Source organism: Coregonus lavaretus (assembly GCF_964263955.1).
Source record: "Coregonus lavaretus genome assembly, chromosome: 5".
NCBI lineage: Eukaryota > Metazoa > Chordata > Actinopteri > Salmoniformes > Salmonidae > Coregonus > Coregonus lavaretus.
The window spans coordinates 40,934,618-40,959,198 of NC_139992.1; the positions used below are offsets into that span (position 1 = coordinate 40,934,618).

Genomic DNA, 24,581 nt, shown 5'->3' on the forward strand with positions numbered 1-24,581 from the left:
AACAAGGCTGCGTCTAAACATATACCTCTACAACTTGTTGAATCGGCTTAATAATATAGAAACTTTGTCAGGGAAAAGTTGAGGAACTTTGAGTGGGACTGGATACGACCTTGGATCTATTTATGACAACATTCAAGTGAAACATTATTTTTTGAATGTATGTTTTGAACAAGTTTATTTTATTTATTACCCGGGCAAATTCACATTAATGTGAATCCCTGCCAAATAATCGCATTTGAATAGACTGTAAATAACATCAACATAGGGGGAACAACATATTTTTTAAAGACATTTTTATTTTCATCTCCAGGTGAACGAAGGTAACGAAGAAAACTGTGGATTAAACAAAGCAGGAATTCGGACAGATTTTTTTTCTTACTTGACTTGTATCGGTTCACTTCGGTGTGTATGAACGTTTGCTAAAAAGCTATGGAAGTATCCGCGGACCAACCTCGATGGATGAGCCATCACCACCCATCGGTGCTAAACGAACAGCATCCCGGTTCCCACCACCCGGGCCTCGGCCACTCGTACATGGACCCCTCGCAGTATCCCCTCGCCGAAGATGTGGATGTACTGTTTAATATCGACTCACAGGGCAACCACGTATCTCCATACTATGGGAACTCAGTCCGAGCCGTCCAGAGGTACCCACCTCCTCCACATAGTAAGTACTGCTTCATTACGCATCGTTTTAGGCTACTATTGAATTAGAGACATCGATCTCTTATTTTATGTATATGTGGCATGGTCATATTTAACTCGGATAGAGCTAACATAAGAATAATTCGTCTTCAGATGGTTGTCCATTTTTAAAATGTCTTAACCGAAGTATTTGTCTAATAGGTTTTAGACTCAGCTGATCCGGCTAATTTAAAAAATGCGAGCGCCATATGAAACCATGCAGTCCTCTGTTATGTGTGGCTTACCTCTCTGGTAGTGTACCTTTGGTTTCATATCTTTGCAGTTGTGAGTATAGGTATTTGTTATAACAGTGAGTAAGACCACTCTGTTTCATTGTTCTAATTCTATGTTCAGTGCGATTTTAGCACAGTAAAATCAGATGTAAGAAGGGAAGGTGGTCACTATCAGTCGAGCAATTTGAAATCAATGACATATGTTTAAATCAAATACATTAACATGAATGACAGATTAACAGCATGTTACTATTGTCAAATATGACATGTATGTTTATATCATGCATAAATTCAAATATGTTACCAAACGAATGAATGTGTAGACCTACGTGCAGAGAGAATTTGCAAAGGCCCCATGATATATATTTTGTCATTTCAGACTATCATACTTCACCACACAACCGTGTACATTTTATGGCAGGTAAACTATGAGTTATAATTTAATTATAGATATTCTTGGAGAGAAAATAACTGCGGAAGAGCAATTGGTTTAATTTATTGACATTACTTCCTGATCGGAATAGTGAATCATGACCCGGTTTCTGTAGCGAGGCTTCCTATGCTAAAACACCCTCTGCACTGAGACAGGCGTGCTACTCACACTGCTGCTCTGACACTGTCATTCAGGCCCTGGGTTTCGGCAAGACAAAAAAAAATAAAGTAGGCTGGAGTCAAGAGGGACAATTTGGGTCAGAGCATGTGTTGTCAGTTGTGTAGGCCTGGTGTGCAGTTTTATCTTGTGTCCCCGAAGAGAAATCGTGGGTGGTGTTTTACTAAAATTGCATATGTTTTTTTATGTTTACCATGATGGATTTATAGGCTGAAAATAATCGAAAGTCATTGTAGTTTCAGTTTCTCCACAAGTAAAGCACACATATAAATATCAAACGAATAAGACCTTGTCATATTTATAATGTTTTGTTTCCAAAGGAAGTGTGACCAAACGTTAATTGACAGTGACTGAGGTGCACCTTTAATTTGTCACGAAGTGATATTATTTGTGTTATTGTCATAGCAGGCCTGGGCCTACATTGTGTCAAAAGTCAAGACTTAAAACAGCATACATGTGTAATATTGTTGTTTAAAGTCAACAAAATGATCATAAGGGAAAGTTATCATATCGTGAGAGTAGTCTAATTGAATGAAGACATATTGTAATTTTCATCACCGAGAAAAATACTGACACCGTTCTATCATCCTATTTTCTATTACAGGTAGTCAGGTGTGTCGCCCCTCTCTACTGCACGGCTCTCTGCCGTGGCTGGACGGAAGCAAAGCAATGCAGCACCACAGTACTTCCCCATGGAACCTGAGTCCTTTCCAAAAGAGCTCACTGCACCACGGTTCCCCGGCAGGTCTCTCCGTCTACCCCCCGGCGTCCTCCTCCTCCCTGTCCGGGGGCCACTCCAGCCCGCACCTCTTCACCTTTCCCCCCACTCCTCCGAAAGACGTGTCCCCTGACCCAGGCATCTCCACTCCGGGCTCAAGCAGCAACAGTCGCCAACAGGAGGAAAAAGAGTGCATAAAGTACCAGGTGTCCCTGGCCGAGAGCATGAAACTGGAGTCTCACAGCCGGAGCATGGCATCAATCGGAGCGCAATCCTCCGCCCACCATCATCACCCCATCGCCACATACCCATCCTATGTCCCCGAATACGGCCCAGGCCTCTTCCCACCAAGTAGCCTGATAGGTGGGTCATCTTCTAGTTATGGTTCCAAAACAAGACCAAAAACAAGGTCATGTTCAGGTAGGCGTGCATTTTATTATATTACCATTTGATTTCACCTTAGAATATATGGTATTGATGATATCCAGGTGTAATCCCAATGTACCCGTTTCAGAATCAGGACCTTTTTTCGTTCTCCACACAAAAAAACTCTTATTTTGGGTTATTGGCATGCCATTTTGCTTTGAGCGACAGGCATTTCTCCAGCCCTTGCAGGCCCATAGAAAGTAAAATGTGTCTCAAAGGGACTCATGCACAAGATTCGTTTGAGGGAAAAATACAATAGCAGTGCCAAGGAAAGCACGTGGTGGTAATAATAATACAAATCAATAATAATAGCAATAACAATAACATCAATAATAATAATAATAATAATAATAATAATAATAATAACAATATTAATACATTCTAAATAATAATAAATGAATCTTGTAGGAAAAATCGTGCATGGATAATCCAGGTTTCTATCTCTACATCAATTTGACTGAGTAACAATTTTAATTGGGGACATTATAACGTTTCTATATGTTATTAGGCTATACAAACATGTTTAATCGCATTCAATCAGCACCCTGATTTGTCAGAACACATTGCTTAGAATAGAAAGCGAATTAAATCATTCAAAGCGCATTTGCCCACATGAGATTGAACGGTTTTCCACTTTCCAAAGCAAAGGAATTAAGTCCAGTGAATAATTAAACAGCCTTAGTGCCCTTAACGCAGATGAGTTCAGAATATTTTTAAGCTCTGTGTATAGGCCTAAACCAGATCCGTTTTCAGTTGTTCTATTTTTCACAGAGGGAGAGAGCGAGAGAGGGACAAGGCTAGCTCTGTGACGGCGGCCTGCATGGCTGTCTCGCCCGTTTATATGTTTAAGATAATCCCATTACTGTCAGACTGGTGCACGCGACAGTTGCATTGTTTACGCAGAGCCAGTAATAACTTTGATAGAGTCCGGATGCGGGGCTGCATTGAGAGGGGGTAATCACGAATGAGCACTCTCCGTGGCAGAGGGGCACGACTGGCGAGGCGGAATATTATCCAAACAAGTGGGGGTAATACAAATACAAAAATTATTCAGGCACCACTCGAAACCAGTTAACTGTAATGAGATTAATATCAGTGCCACGTAGCATTAGGAGAAATATAGAAAACAGTGGATTAGTCGATGCATATCATCAGGCTTATTCAATGCTGAATAATATTCGCTTATTACTACTACAAAAACAATCATTTTAATTTGAGGATAAAGTATGTGTGTGCTGTAATGTGCTTAAAGATACATCCTCTAAAATGAATCTTAAAGAGGTTATCTATTAATGAGGTCATATAATGGAATGTGTCTAAATTGCAAACCTGAAGTTGAGAAGAAGTCATGCAGAAAGGTCGACTCTGTGGTCTTCTAACCATCAAACCCGGAACACGCCTTGCGCAATACAAAAACCTGTAGTAGCCTATTTCTCAGAGGTCTATTGTGGAGTGGATACATTTGTTTAGCTGCGTTAGCCAGTGTCCTGTCTCTAAAAACACTATTGATTTACAACGTCCTCGGTGTCTGCTGAGGTCTCTGCAATGTCTATCACATCTAACAAGGCAGAACCAGAAGTGACGCATATCAGTCTCTGAAGAAGTGGAGCGGTTTTTGCAGTCAAAAGGGGATGTGCGGGTGAGTAGAGGCGTAAAGGCACGGCGCGGAACAAAGGCCTCCTCTCTATACGGGTCTATGCTTTCAAATAATCCTGCCGCGCTGCTCGGTTGTTTCAGTTTCAGTGGTGAGGCCACATAGGTCTATGGATCAGTAGACCCCCTTAATGAAACTGTCGGTGTCACTAGAGAAGTGCCAGTCAAACCCAAATGCTGGTTTGGAAAGACAGGCTTAAATATTTATTAATTAGCCTATTTTACAAGAACATATTATTATTATTACTATACACCACTGTGAAATGAGAGTTTGTGTGTGTGGGAGAAAGAAGAGGGCACATTTTAATCACAAAAATATATGATTGACCCCATAGATTATGCACGCCCTTTTCTAAAAATAGGCTATCAGTTTGAATTCATAGATGATGTATTTGATTAAATGATGTGTGACCACATTGTGACAGTATTCGACCATAATAGACCTGCTTTATTCAATTGATAGTCAGATGTTTGTATGATGTCAGACAGATTGTATGAGGTAATTTTCGAAACACTATGAATTGGAATAGGCCTACTAACTCCAGGGTCAAATGTTGATGTCAGTTGTAGCCTAATAGAGGCGGGGCTTTTTTGCACTTTGAATATTCAATGCATTGTTATAGGCCCACTGTATTATTATTATTATTATTATTAGTAGTAGTAGTAGTATGCCTTGTAGTAGTAGTAGTAGTATGCCTAGCAGTAGTATTTGTATTATTTGTTTTATTATTACTGTGTGATATGAATGTTATGCTACTATTAGAATTAATTATTTTGTGTGATTACATTTTCTATGATGTTTATAACAACCTTTCTCCCTCTTGACCTGAGGGATCAAGTGTTTCAGATGTGAGATGCTATGTTTAGTTTATAAGGGGCGAACTGATCTCGGCGCTCTCTCCATGTTGTGTCTCGTTTCTGCTTTCAGAAGGTAGAGAGTGCGTTAACTGTGGAGCTACGTCGACCCCGCTCTGGAGGCGGGATGGCACTGGTCACTATTTGTGTAACGCCTGCGGACTCTATCACAAGATGAACGGGCAGAATCGGCCCCTCATCAAACCCAAGCGACGACTGGTATGTCCCTGCCACTTTGTATTGATGACACTTCCGTCTTTCTCTCTTTCTCTACCCAGGAAGAAGTGTTAGCTGCAGGAAATTGACTCGCCAAGTGCAGGTCTCGAAATCTTTTAGATATACAGTAATAGCAAACTGCAGATTTATTATTACTATTGTTATGATTTTTTTTTTTAATGATTTGCTTCATCAACTATTCTTTTTATCCCGCTTCAATTGCCCTACTGTTTGATATTTCTTAGAGGAAAAAAATATATGAGAAAATATCTTCCTCTTATCCTGCATTGAGGCAAATCGAAAAATATTCCATCCAAGTCCTCACTGCCCACATAGGAATAATATCTGCAGTTGACATACTGTAAATGGCATACTTAGAATTGGACGTTTATATGGTTTAGATGAGAGATGTAGGCTACCATGCACCCTGCAGTATTTGGAGAGGAACCCCCTAACCTTTTTAACACCAGAAAGCTGAGTTCTATAGAGCAGTTCCCCTATCTCCCTGCATGGTTAGATAAAGGGGAAAACTTTCTAGGCAGGGGACGCCTCGCGTGGACTGCTCTTTTAGCAGCCAGCCAGTTTCTGCTCTAGCCTACATCCCTCCTTCTCTCTCTAATGTGAAAAACCGACTTCCCAGGAAAAAGCTGCCGGATATCTGAGCAACGCAGATAAATCGCTTTTAACAACATAGCCCGCTTCCCCAGTCTAAACATGAAGGGGACCGGGGGACCAAATCAGCGCAAGGAGCGGCCCAGGGCACACAGGAGTCACGACTCGAGATTGTTCTTCTCAGAACTCAGGGAATCTCTGCAGAATGTTCAAATACTGAGGGAGGGAAAAGAGGGAGAAAAGGAAAAGAGAAAAGAGAGATGGAAGTCTGAAGAAGAAGTCTGGCAGAAGATGGATACAGTGAGCTCCATTTTCCAGTACACAAGCACTTTATTTTCGCGTTAATGGAACTCAAGATTGGTGTGCAAAGCAATTACATGATTTAAGTCACGCATGAACATGGGTTATTAGGCCACCAGATGTAGATAATTGGAAATCCCTCCGAAAGATAGTGTAGTGCCTTTTGTTTAGCCCATTCGGTGTTAACGGGTACTGTGTCCTATTCGGTCATCTCGTCTATCGATTGGTTTTATAGATTATAACATCAATGTCAGGCCGGCCAGCTAACTGGCGTCTGAGGCAGGCGTTTCAATCCATGGGAATGTAGAGTCCTCTCCCCATGCAAGTCGAAACGTATCTTGAATGTAAATCAGGGCATTAGCTCTTCCTAATTTAAAAAAATAATTTTTCTGTAATTAGCTAATAGCCTATATGGTATGTCAATGTGGACAATATGGCGATAGTCAAGCTTACCATCTTCATCCTCAAGCAAATCACTTTGTCCATTTTATCCATTAGCCATTTTATATTGTGAAAACCCCCTTGACTGCTCAACATGATTAGCTATGTAAAAACAGCAGAATAATGATTGTTTGATCTTGCTATGCACATATTGATGATTCAACATATATTCGTCCTCCCATGGGAGGATGGCGATTTGTTTAAAAAATACATGATTTTGTCCGCCATCATGCTCTCACCCTAAAACGAATTGTAGTTTATTTGTATAAACTGTTGAGTTCCATATTTAAACATATGGAGCAGACACTGTCTTACTGTTACTTAAGCACTTAGTCGCTTTAACGGGGAAATGTAATCAGATTTAATAGGTCCCATTTCATGCCACTGCTTTTATGTCGTCTGTAAATATTTACTCTTGAGAGGGCATGTGCGCATGATGCTATTTTTAGTCTCGAGTCAAAGCAGCGCTGTTTTGGAATTTTGAAAGTTGGAAAGACAGAGCTTTGCAGAAAGCTATATGTTAGTAATGTATTTTAATAGTATTATAAATGCAACATTTGGTTTGATAGCCTAGGAAATGGCCTTATGACTGATATGCATGTTTTTTTATCTCATTTTTCTCCAGTCTGCAGCAAGACGGGCAGGAACATCATGTGCAAACTGTCAAACAAGCACGACAACACTGTGGCGAAGAAACGCCAACGGGGACCCGGTGTGTAACGCTTGCGGTCTATACTACAAACTGCACAATGTAAGCAAAACAACTGCCTTTACATTATAGTAAGATATCTACTAACTTATCTAAGCATGTGTCGTCTTTCATATCCTTTATTTTCTTCCTCACTTTTCTTTCTTTCTTTTAATTTATTCTCTCCTCCCATCTTTTTTTCTCTGTACATTCAAAGCTCATTTTAGATATTTTTTCTATAGTCCTTGAAATATTTATCGCAATCGTCCCTAATGTGAATTGTGGGGCCACAAGCGATAAGAAATATAATTCATGTGATTTATTCGCAGTCACATGTACGAATCAAAATATATGAGAGAGCCGAATTAAGCCCCATGCGTGCAGCTTGGCTTTTGAATATTAAAGAAGAGCTTAATTAAAATTCGATTAATTTTCAGACCGATCTTATTTCAGGCCTTTTGGTTACATCAGTGCCAGGGACTTTGAGTCCCCCTCTGACCACCAATCCGCCTGATTCGTTTTGGGGCGTGCTGGTTACTGCCCCACCACATCATTTCACTTCCTCAATTTGAGGACCCCCAGGACCAGTTCTCTCTCTCTCTCTCTCTCTCTCTCTCTCTCTCTCTCTCTCTCTCTCTCTCTCTCTCTCTCTCTCTCTCTCTCCCTTTCTCGCTTTCTCTCTCTCCCATGCACACACTCTGCGCCAAGATGGAGAGCTGCTGCATAATTTAACTAGCAAAACCAATTATTATTATTATTATTATTATTATTATTATTATTATTATTATTATTATTATTATTATTATATTTTACTTATAGCCTATTCAACCTTGACATGAGAGAGCTCGCCATTCTTTTCCCCTCCAGAGTTGATCTGATAGGGTATCCCTTATCCTGGCGCAGGGGAAATCTATAGCCTATCCTGCTACACTCCAAGTGCTCCTGTTAAATCATTTCCCTATGTTGGTTTTGGAAGATTCTTTAAGACTGAAGAAAGAGATTTTTACTCAGGTTATCAGGGAGAATAATAATATTTCCCAGTTACATATTATCTTTTGAACTGACCCGATCTCGGCTTAATAGCAAAATGTGTTTGTTTTGGTAAATTCAGATTTCTGTTGGGGCCTGCTCACATTTTACATGGTACATTATATGAAGCCTCTCTTCCCTCGTGCACAATGACTCCTAACCTGCACAGTGGCCACAGTGGCTGCACGTGACAGCAACCTAATGCTAACCTCAGAGACCTTGATAGCCTTTCCATTTTGAGACTGGCTGTAGGCTACAGTAAACGTGTATGGACATATTTATTGGATGCTTGTGAAAATAAAGTTGCCACAAAGATGTGACAGACAGTGTTGACACCCAAATCAGTTTTTTGCTCCTTGACAATCTGAAATAATGTTCCTCAACGTTCACTGATGTGTGAGTCAGGGTGTTTGCAGTGTGGTCAACCTGAGACCATTGCATACAGTTTGTGGTTGTTTTCAGGTTATTATAGGTGTGGTTATGTACTGAATGCTCTGTGGTGGTCACTGAGTAAAGCTCTGAGTGTGTTGTGTTTTGTTTGATGCAATGGGCGGAGGCCTAGGGCTTCCTATGTGAGATGCATGGCATACATTTGAGCATCAAAGAGCACTAAAGCCTGGCCAGCTTTAGTTGGGCGCGCTGCATTTCAACGCCTAGCTAGCAGCTAGAAACACAGAGAAGCCCTTCGCTTTTACCCTACGTCATATAGAAACAGTGAAACCACATCGCTCAGGGGCCATAGCTCTTTGCCCTTTGTTAATCATCTGGGCCACTCTGTGCTAAAATATAGTCAGCGAAAAATGCCAATAACGTCTCAAAGGAAGTGACAGAAGTGAGGCGTTGAAATCCCTGTTCCCATTTCCCAGGGCAGCGGTCCTAAAGATCAGGGAAGCAGCCGGCCTCATCCACCTCTCCTTGATAATCCTGCCCTGAGCTGGAATTCCATCATCCGGCTCTCATTCCCAGCTGAAACCTGTGCAGGAATATGGCAGCTCGGGCCATTTTGGCCGGCAGATGCCCATGCAGAAGGCTGCGATGGAGGGTGGAGGGTAGAGAGGCGGACTTGGCCGGCGACGGCAGTCGTCATGGCCATGTGTCTCATTGGTCGGCTGGTTAGGACGGTGGCTGCCAGGTTCTCTTTCTCTCTTTCTCTCACTTTCCCACTCTCTCTCATTCCATCTTTCCAACTCTCTCTATGTCTTTCCCTCTGTCTCCCTCTCCCTGGCATGGCAGTAGCCTAAGATCCAGCCCAGCTTAAGGGAATCAGCGTTTAAATCCAGCCAAACGTGGACTCGCCCTGACACTCACACACACACACACCCTACTCTCCCCCTACCCCCTACCACTAACAATGGGACAGACAGATTTATTCTATAACGGGACTCCATTACATATCACAGTGTCCCCCAAACCCTGAGCTCGACCTCTTTTGAAATTAGAAACGTATTTGTGTCGCCCCTCTCCAATTCTGTTTGTTTTGGTTTGTTTTTTGTTTGTTGGTGCAAATGCATTGACACAATTCAAATGCGCTTTACAAGATACGAGTGATAAAGAGAGCTCAATGCTTGGATTTAAATTTCATTGTTTGTCAGCGTTTCTTCGCTTCATCAAAGTACATCAAAAAGCATGAACGCTGCGCTTTGATATTTTGGCTCAGTTTAACTCTGACTCATATTACTATTTCTGCTCCTTCAACTTAAATAACTCCTTGATGTCACTAACCTATGAAATAATAGTATTGAATAACTTGCTTGTTTTAACCCTGGTGCATTAACCCCATGTGTCTGTCTGTCCCCCAGATCAACCGACCTCTCACCATGAAGAAGGAGGGCATCCAGACCAGGAACAGGAAGATGTCCAGCAAGTCGAAGAAGAGCAAAAAGTCCCACGACAGCATGGACGACTTCTCCAAGAGCCTGATGGAGAAGAGCAGCTCGTTCAGCCCCGCCGCTCTGTCCCGCCACATGTCCTCCTTCCCCCCCTTCTCACACTCCGGCCACATGCTGTCCACTCCAACACCCATGCACCCCTCCTCCTTCGCCCCCCACCCCCACTCCAGTATGGTCTCTGCCATGGGCTAGAAGACCCCAATGGTACCACCCACCTCCAAAAATGCCTCAATCAACAACTAACCCCCCCATCCTCTTACCCTCAGTTCTCTTAGCTTACCTGAATTCCAAGCTGAAAGACAACCAAACTGATCTCTGCTACCCATAACCAACCGCTCTGCTCCACCACCAAGCCGCCTATGATCTGACCTCGGTGTGAGGGAGACAGGCTCTATGGGTCCTTGCTTTTGTTCAGTTGTATCTTTTTTCATCTTTATCAAGTGTATCTACTGCGATACTCAAAGCCTGGCAGACTGACTCAATGACTGTGGTTTTCTGACTCCTGGGGAGACCATTGTTGTTCTCCGACCTGGGAGAAAAGATCCTGAAGCTTCACCCACTCACTGACTGTGTCATCCCAGCTGATAACCCCCAATCCGGAATCCCATTTGTGTGCAAAATGCCATTATTCATGGGAAAAGCAAAGATTATAAACAATCATTACAAAAGCTATAACTTTTATGATGCCCCAGATTATAAACAATCATTACAAAAGCTACAACTTTTATGATGCCCCCCCCACTCCCCTTCTCACCCTGCTTCACACACCTGTATGACAGGTGCCCCCCCCCCCCCCCCCCCCCCCCCCCGAGCTGTGAGAAGACGAGAGGAGATGAACTTTGAATATATTTGTACAAATTGTATGAAATACAGTACATTTAATGAAGACTTTTTAATTAAGTAAAATGCCCCTGGGCAGCTAACGACAGAAGGGTACGAATCAAGGCAAGAAGAGAGACTGCCGCTGGAGAGTAGAGGAGGAGAGGATGCCTCTACTTCCTGGATAGAGGGATAAGAGGGAGGAAAGGAAAGGACAGATAAAAGGACAGGCCTTCACTTTCGCCTGCTGGAAAACATGTTTGATGCATTAAGCTTGTAGAGAGTCTATTGTTCTGACTGCAGGCGTCTCTTTTTTGGATGTGCTATAGGTCTCGGGCTGTTGGTTTGTGTTCACATGCTAGCACATACACACACATATACACACATCATACTTTCACATACACAAACACACACACACTGCCACATTGGATCACCTGAAAGACTTTCTTCCGGCCCACAGATTATATGCATTGTGAAAAAAGTTCCTGTATTTGTTATTTGTATGTATAATTCAGAGTACCAAAAATACGAAAGAAACAAAGATGTAGAATTATTTCTTTATGTTATGCAGACTGAATGGTTGTAAAAATTTAATAATAATCACTAGTGTAAAAAATGACTGCTTTTTTGTTTCGTAATTATTATTATTTTTCTTTGAAAATAATAAACTAGATTAATCTCTGTTGACATGTTAGCCTGTTGTTGCGATACTTATTTTGTTCTCTGGTGTGTTGTCATCGTGTGATGTTTGACACATCGTCACCCCACGCCTCTCCAGATCTGTCTGCAACACCCCAGGCCATTTTTACCCAGCATTCACAGCAGCAACTGACAGCTCTTGTGGTGAAGGACAAACAGGAAGTGCAGAAATAAACAGTGGTACTGTGAATGTAGGAGGACTCACGTAATTTCACAGCTAGACAGGCAGGCTAACTCTCACAATCACAACTGACCTGCACTTTAAATGTGTTCATAATGAAACAGAAAGCTTGGCAGAAATACTCCTTTACAGTTGAATTCGGAAGTTTACATACACTTAGGTTGGAGTCATTAAAACTCGTTTTTCAACCACTTGTTTTTCAACCAATTTCTTGTTAACAAACTATAGTTTTGTCAAGTCGGTTAGGACATCTACTTTGTGCGTGAAACAAGTAATTTTTCCAACAATTGTTTACAGACAGATTATTTCACTTATAATTCACTGGATCACAATTCTAGTGGGTCAGAAGTTTACATACACTAAGTTGACTGTGCCTTTAAACAGCTTGGAAAATTCCAGAAAATTATGTCATGGCTTTAGAAGCTTCTGATAGGCTAACTGACATCATTTGAGTCAATTGGAGGTGTACCTGTGGATCTATTTCAAGGCCTACCTTCAAACTCAGTGCCTCTTTGCTTGACATCATTGGAAAATCAAAAGCAATCAGCCAAGACCTCAGAAAAAAAATTGGTTCATCCTTGGGAGCAATTTCCAAACGCCTGAAGGTACCAAGTATAAACACCATGGGACCACGCAGCTGTCATACCGCTCAGGAAGGAGACGCGTTCTGTCTCCTAGAGATGAACGTAATTGGGTGCGAAAAATGCAAATAAATCCAAGAACAACAGCAAAGGACCTTGAGAAGATGCTGGAGGAAACAGGTACAAAAGTATCTATATCCACAGTAAAACGAGTCCTATATCGACATAACCGGAAAGGCCGCTCAGCAAGGAAGAAGCCACTGCTCCAAAACTGCCATAAAAAAGCCAGACTACGGTTTGCAACTGCACACGGGGACAAAGATCGTATTCTTTGGAGAAATGTCCTCTGGTCTGATGAAACAAAAATAGAACTGTTTGGCCATAATGACCATTGTTTGGAGGAAAAAGGGGGAACGCTTGCAAGCTGAAGAACACCATCGCAACTGTGAAGCACGGGGGTGGCAGCATCATACTGTGGGGGTGCTTTTCTGCAGGAGGGACTGGTGCACTTCACAAAATAGATGGCATCATGAGGAAGGAAAATTATGTGGATATATTGAAGCAACATCTCAAGACATCAGTCAGGAAGTTAAAGATTGGTCGCAAATGGGTCTTCCAAATGGACAATGACCCAAAGCATACTTCCAAAGTTGTGGCAAAATGGCTTAAGGACAACAAAGTCAAGGTATTGGAGTGGCCATCACAAAGCCCTGACCTCAACCCTATAGAACATTTCTGGGCAGAACTGAAAAAGTGTGTGCGAGCAAGGAGGCCTACAAACCTGACTCAGTTACACCAGCTCTGTCAGGAGGAATGGGCCAAAATTCACCCAACTTATTGTGGGAAGCTTGTGGAAGGCTACCCGAAACGTTTTACCCAAGTTAAACAATTTAAAGGCATTGCTACCAAATACTTATTGAGTGTATGTAAACTTCTGACCCACTGGGATTGTGATGAAATAAATAAAAGCTGAAATAAATAATTCTCTCTACTATTATTCTGACATTTCACATTCTTAAAATAAAGTGGTGATCCTAACTGACCTAAAACAGGGAATTTCTATTAGGATTAAATGTCAGGAATTGTGAAAAACTGAGTTTAAATGTATTTGGCTAAGGTGTATGTAAACCTCTGACTTCAACTGTAGGTATCAGCTCGTTATTAGGAATCAGTCATGTTTCTGGAGAGAGCATGTGAAGTTAGAATGTGTCTTTGGTTTTCAGAATTCCATAGTTCTACAGTATGGAGTTGATTGGTGCGGTTATTAGTTGTCTCAGACAATTTAGTGAATTCACTTAAATCAATCTGATGAATTCAGATCCTCATGTAAAATAATAATTCTCAAATTCTTACATGCCACATTTCAAGTTTCTTAGCATCCATGTGCTTTTTGACTACATAATGTAAATATTGTACCAATCTTAAAAAGCTGGCGAAAAACCAGACACAGCCATGATACAGCAATAGAAAATACATCAATCACAGAGAGTAAAACAATATATTTGGTTGGAACAACTATTTCAATACATTTTATCATCAACACACCAAACCCATGTGTTGCCTACACAGCAACAGCAGTAAGATTTTATTTTGTCACAAGCAATTCAGCTAGTCCACCACATACTAGAAGGTGCTGAAGAGCAATTAATCATTTTCTCCCTTTCTTTTGAAAATCATGACTGTTTGAGTTTTGAGTTGGAATATTGAAGAGGAACTCAGCGTCAGTTTCGAACGCATTGTGGCTGAAGTTCCTCAACATCGCTCTCCTTCCCCATCAAGTGTAAAGCATATTCATATACGCATATTGATATACATATAAGTATACATACAGTGCCTTTGGGGTGGGGGGGTATGGGGGAGAAGACTAAATTGATTGAGAAACAAGGAATTGAGAGTGCATGAACGATGGTAAGAAGTAGCCATCATCTCAATAGTGTTATTATTTTCTGCTACTGTCACTGTATTGACTTCAATCACACTGTACTCTGCCAGAGGGAATGAGAGCTACAGTGGGGGAAAAAAGTATTTAGTCAGCCACCAATTGTGCAAGTTCTCCCACTTAAAAAGATGAGAGAGGCCTGTAATTTTCATCATAGGTACACGTCAACTATGACAGACAAATTGAGATTTTTTTTCTCCAGAATATCACATTGTAGGATTTGTTATGAATTTATTTGCAAATTATGGTGGAAAATAAGTATTTGGTCACCTACAAACAAGCAAGATTTCTGGCTCTCACAGACCTGTAACTTCTTCTTTAAGAGGCTCCTCTGTCCTCCACTCGTTACCTGTATTAATGGCACCTGTTTGAACTTGTTATCAGTATAAAAGACACCTGTCCACAACCTCAAACAGTCACACTCCAAACTCCACTATGGCCAAGACCAAAGAGCTGTCAAAGGACACCAGAAACAAAATTGTAGACCTGCACCAGGCTGGGAAGACTGAATCTGCAATAGGTAAGCAGCTTGGTTTGAAGAAATCAACTGTGGGAGCAATTATTAGGAAATGGAAGACATACAAGATCACTGATAATCTCCCTCGATCTGGGGCTCCACGCAAGATCTCACCCCGTGGGGTCAAAATGATCACAAGAACGGTGAGCAAAAATCCCAGAACCACACGGGGGGACCTAGTGAATGACCTGCAGAGAGCTGGGACCAAAGTAACAAAGCCTACCATCAGTAACACACTACGCCGCCAGGGACTCAAATCCTGCAGTGCCAGACGTGTCCCCCTGCTTAAGCCAGTACATGTCCAGGCCCGTCTGAAGTTTGCTAGAGTGCATTTGGATGATCCAGAAGAGGATTGGGAGAATGTCATATGGTCAGATGAAACCAAAATAGAACTTTTTGGTAAAAACTCAACTCGTCGTGTTTGGAGGACAAAGAATGCTGAGTTGCATCCAAAGAACACCATACCTACTGTGAAGCATGGGGGTGGAAACATCATGCTTTGGGGCTGTTTTTCTGCAAAGGGACCAGGACGACTGATCCGTGTAAAGGAAAGAATGAATGGGGCCATGTATCGTGAGATTTTGAGTGAAAACCTCCTTCCATCAGCAAGGGCATTGAAGATGAAACATGGCTGGGTCTTTCAGCATGACAATGATCCCAAACACACCGCCCGGGCAACGAAGGAGTGGCTTCGTAAGAAGCATTTCAAGGTCCTGGAGTGGCCTAGCCAGTCTCCAGATCTCAACCCCATAGAAAATCTTTGGAAGGAGTTGAAAGTCTGTGTTGCCCAGCGACAGCCCCAAAACATCACTGCTCTAGAGGAGATCTGCATGGAGGAATGGGCCAAAATACTAGCAACAGTGTGTGAAAACCTTGTGAAGACTTACAGAAAACGTTTGACCTGTGTCATTGCCAACAAAGGGTATATAACAAAGTATTGAGAAACTTTTGTTATTGACCAAATACTTATTTTCCACCATAATTTGCAAATAAATTCATTCAAAATCCTACAATGTGATGTTCTGGATTTTTCTTTCTCATTTTGTCTGTCATAGTTGACGTGTACCTATGATGAAAATTACAGGCCTCTCTCATCTTTTTAAGTGGGAGAACTTGCACAATTGGTGGCTGACTAAATACTTTTTTTCCCCACTGTATGTGATTGAGGAACAAGGATGTAAAAGTACCGGTTTAGGTACATTAAATAACCAGAGCAAAAACATGCCCCTATTCTTAAATAGCCTACAAAATCATTATTTTCTTTATTTAAAAAAGTATGAAAATCATGTGATTTTTATCAGAGTGCATTGGGTTCGATTTGAAGTTCAATGTAATTCAAACAGCACACCATCTGTTCTGTGTTTGGGTTCCTAAGACATGCTTCAGCCTTCTTACAGCCAAGTTTTTTAGCATTATACTCACTTAACTGGATTCCACTTACCACTGTATACTACTGAGTTCTGTAGTCTTCGGTCACTGTCAAAATGTTCAAATAGCTTTGACAGCATAGTATTAGTATACATACAGTAATGATATATTGTAAGGCACACATATGCATTTCTTTCTCACTTGGAAGATAAACCCCATAGCATCAATGGGTGAACACTTGTTACTTAATCTAGACGTAGATCCTTTGAAACGATACCCTGGATCAACTCATTTGTAAAAACAGACATATTATACAAACAAATATACACAATGGCAATTCAGAGAATACATGTTCCAGTCTCTACTCCAACTCCACCCCCTGTACTGCCCTTTTCTCTGACTTCACTTCAGCGAGGCCAAACAGAAGTCTACCAGCCATTGGCCATCATTTGTTTTTGAGCCACTGTGTCCAATCAGGAGATTTGCTACTGTGTTTTAACAGCGTAATTGAAGGAAGCAATGTAGGATGAGGATGGGAATTCTGTGTGTGTGTGTTTCTGTGTGTGTATGTGTGTATTAAGGTGATTGAGGTGAACTCTTGGCCTGTGGCGGGACCCCATGCCCCCTGGCCAACCTTTCACCTTGGTGCCGTGCTATGAGTGTCTGCCAAGGGTGACTGAAAGTCCACTGACAGACACAGGTGAGTAATATAAACAGATGTACTCCCACCCCTCTCCCCTCCCCCTCCTATTCTCCACTCTCTCACCTGATGGTTCTCCTTCTGTCTTACACCAGCTCACAGGCCACAACTATCCTTTTCCTCCCTCATTGCTTTTCCTCTAGTACTCTTTTATTACCTACTTTATCTCTCTTCAACTCTCTCTCTCTCTCTCTCTCTCTCTCTCTCTGTGCGGTTAGGGATGAGTCTCAGGTAGAGTAGGGATGGAGGCAGATGTGTCATGGCAGGTGTGGATGTTCAGTAATGAGCTACTCTTAGGGATGAATCTGACCTATTCTGTGCCCCATGCCATGCTCCAGTGCTCTCCATCCAGGTGTGACCATCTCTGGGGTACTTTCAGGGTGAACCGGGGTCCACTGGAGTTCAGATGGAGCTCTGGGGGAGGTGTGTGTGTGTACTGAGTGAATGACTGAGTGAGTTAGTGTGTGTGTGTTTGTGTGTGTGTGATTGAGTTACATTATATTCACACTAATTGGTGTCAGTGTTTCTAAACCTCTCTCTCATGTTTTTGTACTGTGGATATTGTGGTATAACTTGTTTTCAGTATAAGCCCACAGTGAGTGTTGCTAGGGGGTTTTCTTTAGCAGTTTCAACCCAGTTTAGCCCTACAAATTTGGTATGAATTGGTACCCAATCCGGCCCGTCCCCTCCCCCTAGCACCAGGTAGCGCACCTCTGAAGCGCTCAAAACAGAAAACAGTGGGAAAACAGCGTTCAAGTGGATCACTTTTGTCAAGTCGATGGTCACCGCCTTTCAAAGAGTGTTGCATTATGGGGATAAAAATGGTCTGACTTGTGCCTACATGTCGCCTGCATGGATTTTACAACAACCATGTGATCAGAAATCATCAAGTTTCGACTGCAGTCGACTTCAATTTTCTGCAGTTGCTCCTCACCAGCTGCAACTTGCAGCCATTGCCTGCATTGTGGGATGCACTATTTGTCAACCAATCAAAGATGTGACTGAAACAGGAAGCAACTTTCCTGCAATTCACATGTAGCCTATACAGTGGATATGTACAAATGAATGTGATATTTGAGGCTCTCTCTCCCCAAATGATAGTACAATGTACACACATATATTTACAGTTTGTGAGTGTGTGATATGGGGGTTGGAGATATGTTTATTTCGATATTACAAAGAACACCTTTTATAAACAATAGCAACACTGCCTTGCTGTTTGAAAACCACATCAATGTCCAACTTTCAGCTGTAGCAGATGCACCTCCCCCGACATCACTCCTCCACTTTGGTCAGCTGTCGGTTGTTTCAGCCTTACCACTCAAACAAGCCTAATGTTCGAATGAGCTGGCAATTAACATTTCTAAAGTGAGTAATAAACTATTTGAATGATTGCAAAATGCACAATAATTAACAGGCATTGTAAATTAAGTAGAATAAAGTTTCACAAACAAATGTTTTGTCTTTCTGAGAGCCTAATTAATGAAATGATGGTATAACCAAACAAACACAGAAGCAAAGTAAATGATGCTGCCCACATCTCCAACCACAATAGCACAAGTATCACGTCAAAGTAGCCTTGATCATGACTCTCAGTTCCATTACATTACACATAAGAGTCAGTGGACGAAGGCGTCTCCTGTAGGGGGGAGTTTTGTTAAGATCCCCGACGCTCAGTCTGAACATTATCTTTCATATCAGCAATAAATAATTTTCAAAAAACAAAAGGTTAAATTGAGACACACCTTGATAGGGTTAGGGTTAGTGTTCCCACATGGCCATATCTCCATGTTACAGCGCATGTTTACGGAACACAGACGGAAGACAAGAGGCGACCACCTGTGCTAATTAGCTATCTAGCATGCTCCGAACACCTGTGTGTAAGGGTAACTTGGGAAGTGTAGTTTCGTCGGATGGAGGCACCCATAGCTGTATGGATCTGTGCCGAACTGCTACAGTAAGTGTATCTTTTTTATTTGAAGGTTTGAAGATAAGGGCCATATGTATCGATAGCCATATCCCAAGCTATAGTTATTGACGTTTCTAAACGTTAAAACACAGCATAGGGATTGTAGTTCACATGAGGCAGTCATGGGCGAAGCTAATGGCTGAGAACTGTAGGGAGAAGGCAGAATGCTGCCTAGAGTTTTTGAGTGCTAGTTATTTGCTACGGTGTGTGCATGGCCGGCGTAAAAGGTGCAAAAGACCTCAGCTGGCTGCCTTTTCCTGTGATTGAACGGCATATTTCAGCACATTTGAGGACAATTGAACGAATTCAAATCCAAAGTTAGCAAATTATAGTTCAACAGCGTATATGCTATATAGTTGCTTAATTCTCTACTACCTAATGAAAGTAAACAAATAGTTTCCCTATACAACAATCTAGTTTAGGCCATGCACATGAACATTGATGCAGGCCTAAAAGCTAGCTATAGGCCTATGAAAGCCATAACATAACACATATGATGTTTGAGAACACAACAGTGTTACAGTACATGTTCTTGTTGATGCCAGCAGTGTATGGTAGATATGCAGATATTGGAATTGTGTTGCTGCTATGTAAGTCTATTCTGTTGTGTAATACCAAGTGCCACTGCCAAACCTGAAAGTTATTCAATAGGCTACATTGAGCCAGGTACTGTTTAGATGGTTCCTCACATTATACCATTGTGTTGCCCACATCACCATGGCATGACCTCAAGGAAAACATAAAGGCTTTTGTTTTGTAATTTTTCTTCACCCCATCACACTGGCATCAGTTCAACCATGTCACCTCCTGATCACTCCAAAGGAATGTGATTTATGAATAGTGAAGAAAACATGCATGAGGATACTTGTTTCAATGTAACAAACTGATAATGCAGGTGGTGGTGAGTTCACGTCTTTTATAAAGATTGTTCTAGCTAGCCCCTCCAATATGAATGTTTTCACCCTAGCCAACACATGTGATGAATGCATGTCTTACAGTGGGAGTTCTCTCACTTCTACAAGCTTTGTTCATGTCCCCCTCACCACTTTGTAAAGGGCTGCCATGTGCTTCATTGTCTTCTTAACAATCGTAAATTTGAACCATAATCTCCCGTCAAAACATTGCAGATAAAAGATAATTATCTCCTTTTGTGAGGTGCCTTCAGGCTCCTTTGGCCGGCCTAGCAGACAACGTGCCTAAACCCTCATCATCCCACACACACAACCGATGACTGCAGCGAGTCAGCCAGCCTGCTTGTTGAGAGAAACATTAACCTACGAAGTAAAACGCTCTAGGTATTTGTGTGTGTACGTGTGGGTGTGTGTGTGAGGCTGTGTGTGTCCAAATACATTCACACCACACTAAACATTCTCCTGTTGACACAGCTTATTTAAATTAAAATAATATATTCAATTTCTTCTTTGTGTGACAAACACTGAGTAGGAACTGGAGAGGATGGTTGAGGCCTGGCTGTAGACTAGAAGTAAAGATGGTGGAGCAGCAGAGAGAGAGAGAGAGAGAGCGAGAGAGAGAGAGAGTGTGAGCGAGAGCGAGAGCCTGAGGGGAATGGCATCTTGTGGAACACTGGAGGCAGTACCGTGTTAAAGTTCACAAGTTCACCTGGGGAGCACCTAAGAGGAACGCACCCTGGTCTGTGACAGGTGTGTCAGGGGGAGTGAGTGACGACTGGAGAGGTGAGGGGAGGAGAAACGGAGTGAGTTAGGAGTGTGGGAGAGAGAGAGAGAGAGAGAGAGAGAGAGGGAAAGAGTTGGTGGGGGCCTGGGGGTATAAGTTAGTATATTAGGGGAGAATGCGGGTTAAGGTGAGATGTGTCTAACTCCTCCTGTGCTTCTCTCTCTCTCTCTCTCTCTCTCTCTCTTTTTCTCTCCATCTCTGTCAGGTGGAGAGGATTCCCTAAGTCTCCAAACAGGCCTGAAAAGAGGAACATGAGTGCCATTGTCCCTGAGAACGCCTCAAACAGGCACACACAACACCTGTAAAACCACACACACTGGCAACCCCCTGAAAACACTACCCCCTTCACCCACACACACACGTAATCCCATCATATACTTCACAAATCTTGATGACTCTTCCTATTATCATTGGTACCTAAAGTGCCATTTATGAACTCATCCTTCTAGCTCGACTCCCTCCATGTTGTCAATGCCTGTGCAGCATAGCATTGCCCATCTAGCTATTCCTCACAGTACCAGCATAATATACTCCATCTACGTATTTTTCAAATGTCACACTTTCTCATAACATATGCCCTGTTGATCATTTTTAACAGACACCCATCTCTCAGAGCCCTCCTCAAACCCATCCTCAACTGTAAAAAACACAAACATAATTTGCATGGGCCCGCCTCCAGAATTTCCCAACATAAACCAGGCCCTTCATTTTCTAACTGTGGTGCATTCCACATTCACCTTTAAGCCAGTCACTTGACACCTTCAAGCCAGTCACAACCCCACAGACAGACATATCAAACTGTTGTTGATGTTTTCTCCATTGTTTGTGTGTTGGTTTGGCAGCAGTGTTCAGGGACACCTATTAAGTTGTGTTTGATAGGGACAGGATCTTGGCACAGGACGGCCTACCTGGGAGGGGGTGTTTGATGTGTGTGGAGCGTCTGGCAGCGCCTCTCTTTATCAACGTTTAGGCATGCATTAATTATCACGTACACTGAGAGTGAATGGAGGCTAGATAAATTAGACCACGCATACAGGATTTGTGTGTGCACAGGTGGATGTGTATTTGCTTGTGTGTAGTCATTGTATTATATCGTAGCTTTTTAAAGTTTATCATATAGTATGGTCTTGTGTTAATATATGATGATGTAATCAGTGTGTTTTTCAGTAAACTGGCCTTTCAGTGTGGACATTAGTATCAATACTTTCTGGATATGTGTGTGTACAGTGAGGGAAAAAAGTATTTGATCCCCTGCTGATTTTGTACATTTGCCCACTGACAAAGACATGATCAGTCTATAATTTTAATGGTAGGTTTATTTGAACAGTGAGAGACAGAATAACAACAAAATAATCCAGAAAACGCATGTCAAAAATGTTATAAATTGATTAGCATTTTAATGAGGGAAATAAGTATTTGACCCCTCTGCAAAACATTACTTAGTACTTGGTGGCAAAACCCTTGTTGGCAATCACAGAGGTCAGACGGTTCTTGTAGTTGGCCACCAGGTTTGCACACATCTCAGGAGGGATTGTGTTCTACTCCTCTTTGCAGATCTTCTCCAAGTCATTAAGGTTTCGAGGCTGACGTTCGGCAACTAGAACCTTCAGCTCCCTCCACAGATTTTCTATGGGATTAAGGTCTGGAGACTGGCTAGGCCACTCCAGTTCCTTAATGTGCTTCTTCTTGAGCCACTCTTTTGTTGCCTTGGCCATGTGTTTTGGGTCATTGTCATGCTGGAATACCCATCCACGACCCATTTTCAATGCCCTGGCTGAGGGAAGGAGGTTCTCACCCAAGATTTGATGGTACATGGCCCCGTCCATCGTCCCTTTGATGCGGTGAAGTTGTCCTGTCCCCTTAGCAGAAAAACACCCCCAAAGCATAATGTTTCCACCTCCATGTTTGATGGTGGGGATGGTGTTCTTGGGGTCATAGGCAGCATTCCTCCTCCTCCAAACACAGCGAGTTGAGTTGATGCCAAAGAGCTCGATTTTGGTCTCATCTGACCACAACACTTTCACCCAGTTCTCCTCTGAATCATTCAGCTGTTCATTGGCAAATGTCAGACGGCCCTGTATATCTGCTTTCTTGAGCAGGGGGACCTTGTGGGCACTGCAGGATTTCAGTTCTTCACGGCGTAGTGTGTTACCAATTGTTTTCTTGGTGACTATGGTCCCAGCTGCCTTGAGATCATTGACAAGATCTTCCCGTGTAGTTCTGGGCTGATTCCTCACCGTTCTCATGATCATTGCAACTCCACGAGGTGAGATCTTGCATGGAGCCCCAGGCCAAGGGAGATTGACAGTTATTTTGTGTTTCTTCCATTTGCGAATAATCACACCAACTGTTGTCACCTTCTCACCAAGCTGCTTGGCAATGGTCTTGTAGCCTTGTGTAGGTCTACAATATTGTCCCTGACATCCTTGGAGAGCTCTTTGGTCTTGGCCATGGTGGAGAGTTTGGAATCTGATTGATTGATTGCTTCTGTGGACAGGTGTCTTTTATACAGGTAACAAGCTGAGATTAGGAGCATTCCCTTTAAGAGTGTGCTCCTAATCTCAGCTCGTTACCTGTATAAAAGACACCTGGGAGCCACAAATCTTTCTGATTGAGAGGGGGTCAAATACTTATTTCCCTCATTAAAATGCAAATCAATTTATAACATTTTTGACATGAGTTTTTCTGGATTTTTTTGTTGTTATTCTGTCTCTCACTGTTCAAATAAACCTACCATTAAAATTATAGACTGATCATTTCTTTGTCAGTGGGCAAACGTACAAAATCAGCAGGGGATCAAAAACTTTTTTCCCTCACTGTATGTGTGTGCATGCACTCCCAACAGAAAGTGTAACTGACAGGGTAACCTCTGTGTGTTCATTGGCTGCCCAGAGCCTGCGGCTGTTTACATAGAACTCTGCCATAGTTCCAACTCTAGTCTAGGATGTCACATGTCATTGACTCCCAGCAGCCAATCAGACAAGCCTTTTTAAGTAAATACGGTATTCCTGCTGAGGACCTCCGTTTACTACCATCCTGGAATCTTGAGTAGTTATCTACACTACAGCACCTGAGGAAGTCACAGGAATGATCAGGGAAGTGACTAAACACATACCTCCCTCCCCGCACAGACCCACACACATACACATGCTACCTACTGTAGCTCATTAGTGGCTAATCCAGAAAGCCATCTCTTTCCTGATTGTAGAGTCAATCTATTCCTGCGTGCTCATCCTCCATGGCCAATGCATTTCATAGAGGAAACAGTGATCAGGGATCTCAGTATAGCTATATTGATACTGTATATTGTGTTTCTTCATTATTAGCTGAGGAAGTGTGTATTTGTATACATATTTAGCTGTGTGAGTCTCTGTGTTTGTTCTAGGACAGTTTTGTTGGGGTTGCTTGGTGGATGTTGCTGAGGGTCTCTGTCTGAATGTGTCCTGCCCTAAATGTCCTCTCACCCTCACCCCTCACCCCTCACCCCCCTCATGTCCCTCTGGAATCCCAGTGAGTGTTTGGACTGGAGGCGGGGAGCGGAGACTGCTCATGTTTTCATAGCAAAAGCTCTTTCCTGAGGTAATGGTGGCCTGGGTTGACCACTGCCTGCTACACAGCAAGAGAGCAGCAGCTGCCTGGAGAGGGGTTAAGGCTGGCCTCAGATCAGATCTCCTTTATTTAATCGTAACGTTCACCGTTAGGAATATTCAGTAACCTATGATCCTGGACCAGTTATTATAGGAGCCACATCTCTTGCTT

At 42.3% G+C, this 24,581-nt stretch overlaps 1 protein-coding gene across 1 annotated transcript; it reads left to right on the top strand.

Annotated features, from left to right (window-relative positions):
- Positions 1-429: 429 nt before the first annotated feature.
- LOC311128927 (transcription factor GATA-3-like) lies at positions 430-10,546 on the top strand (the record flags this gene model as incomplete). Its single annotated transcript, XM_084161163.1, has 5 exons — positions 430-667; positions 2,132-2,665; positions 5,253-5,398; positions 7,374-7,499; positions 10,265-10,546. The coding sequence occupies 5 exons, from the start codon at positions 430-432 to the stop codon at positions 10,544-10,546; spliced, it is 1,326 nt and encodes a 441-aa protein (XP_084017289.1).
- Positions 10,547-24,581: the final 14,035 nt, after the last annotated feature.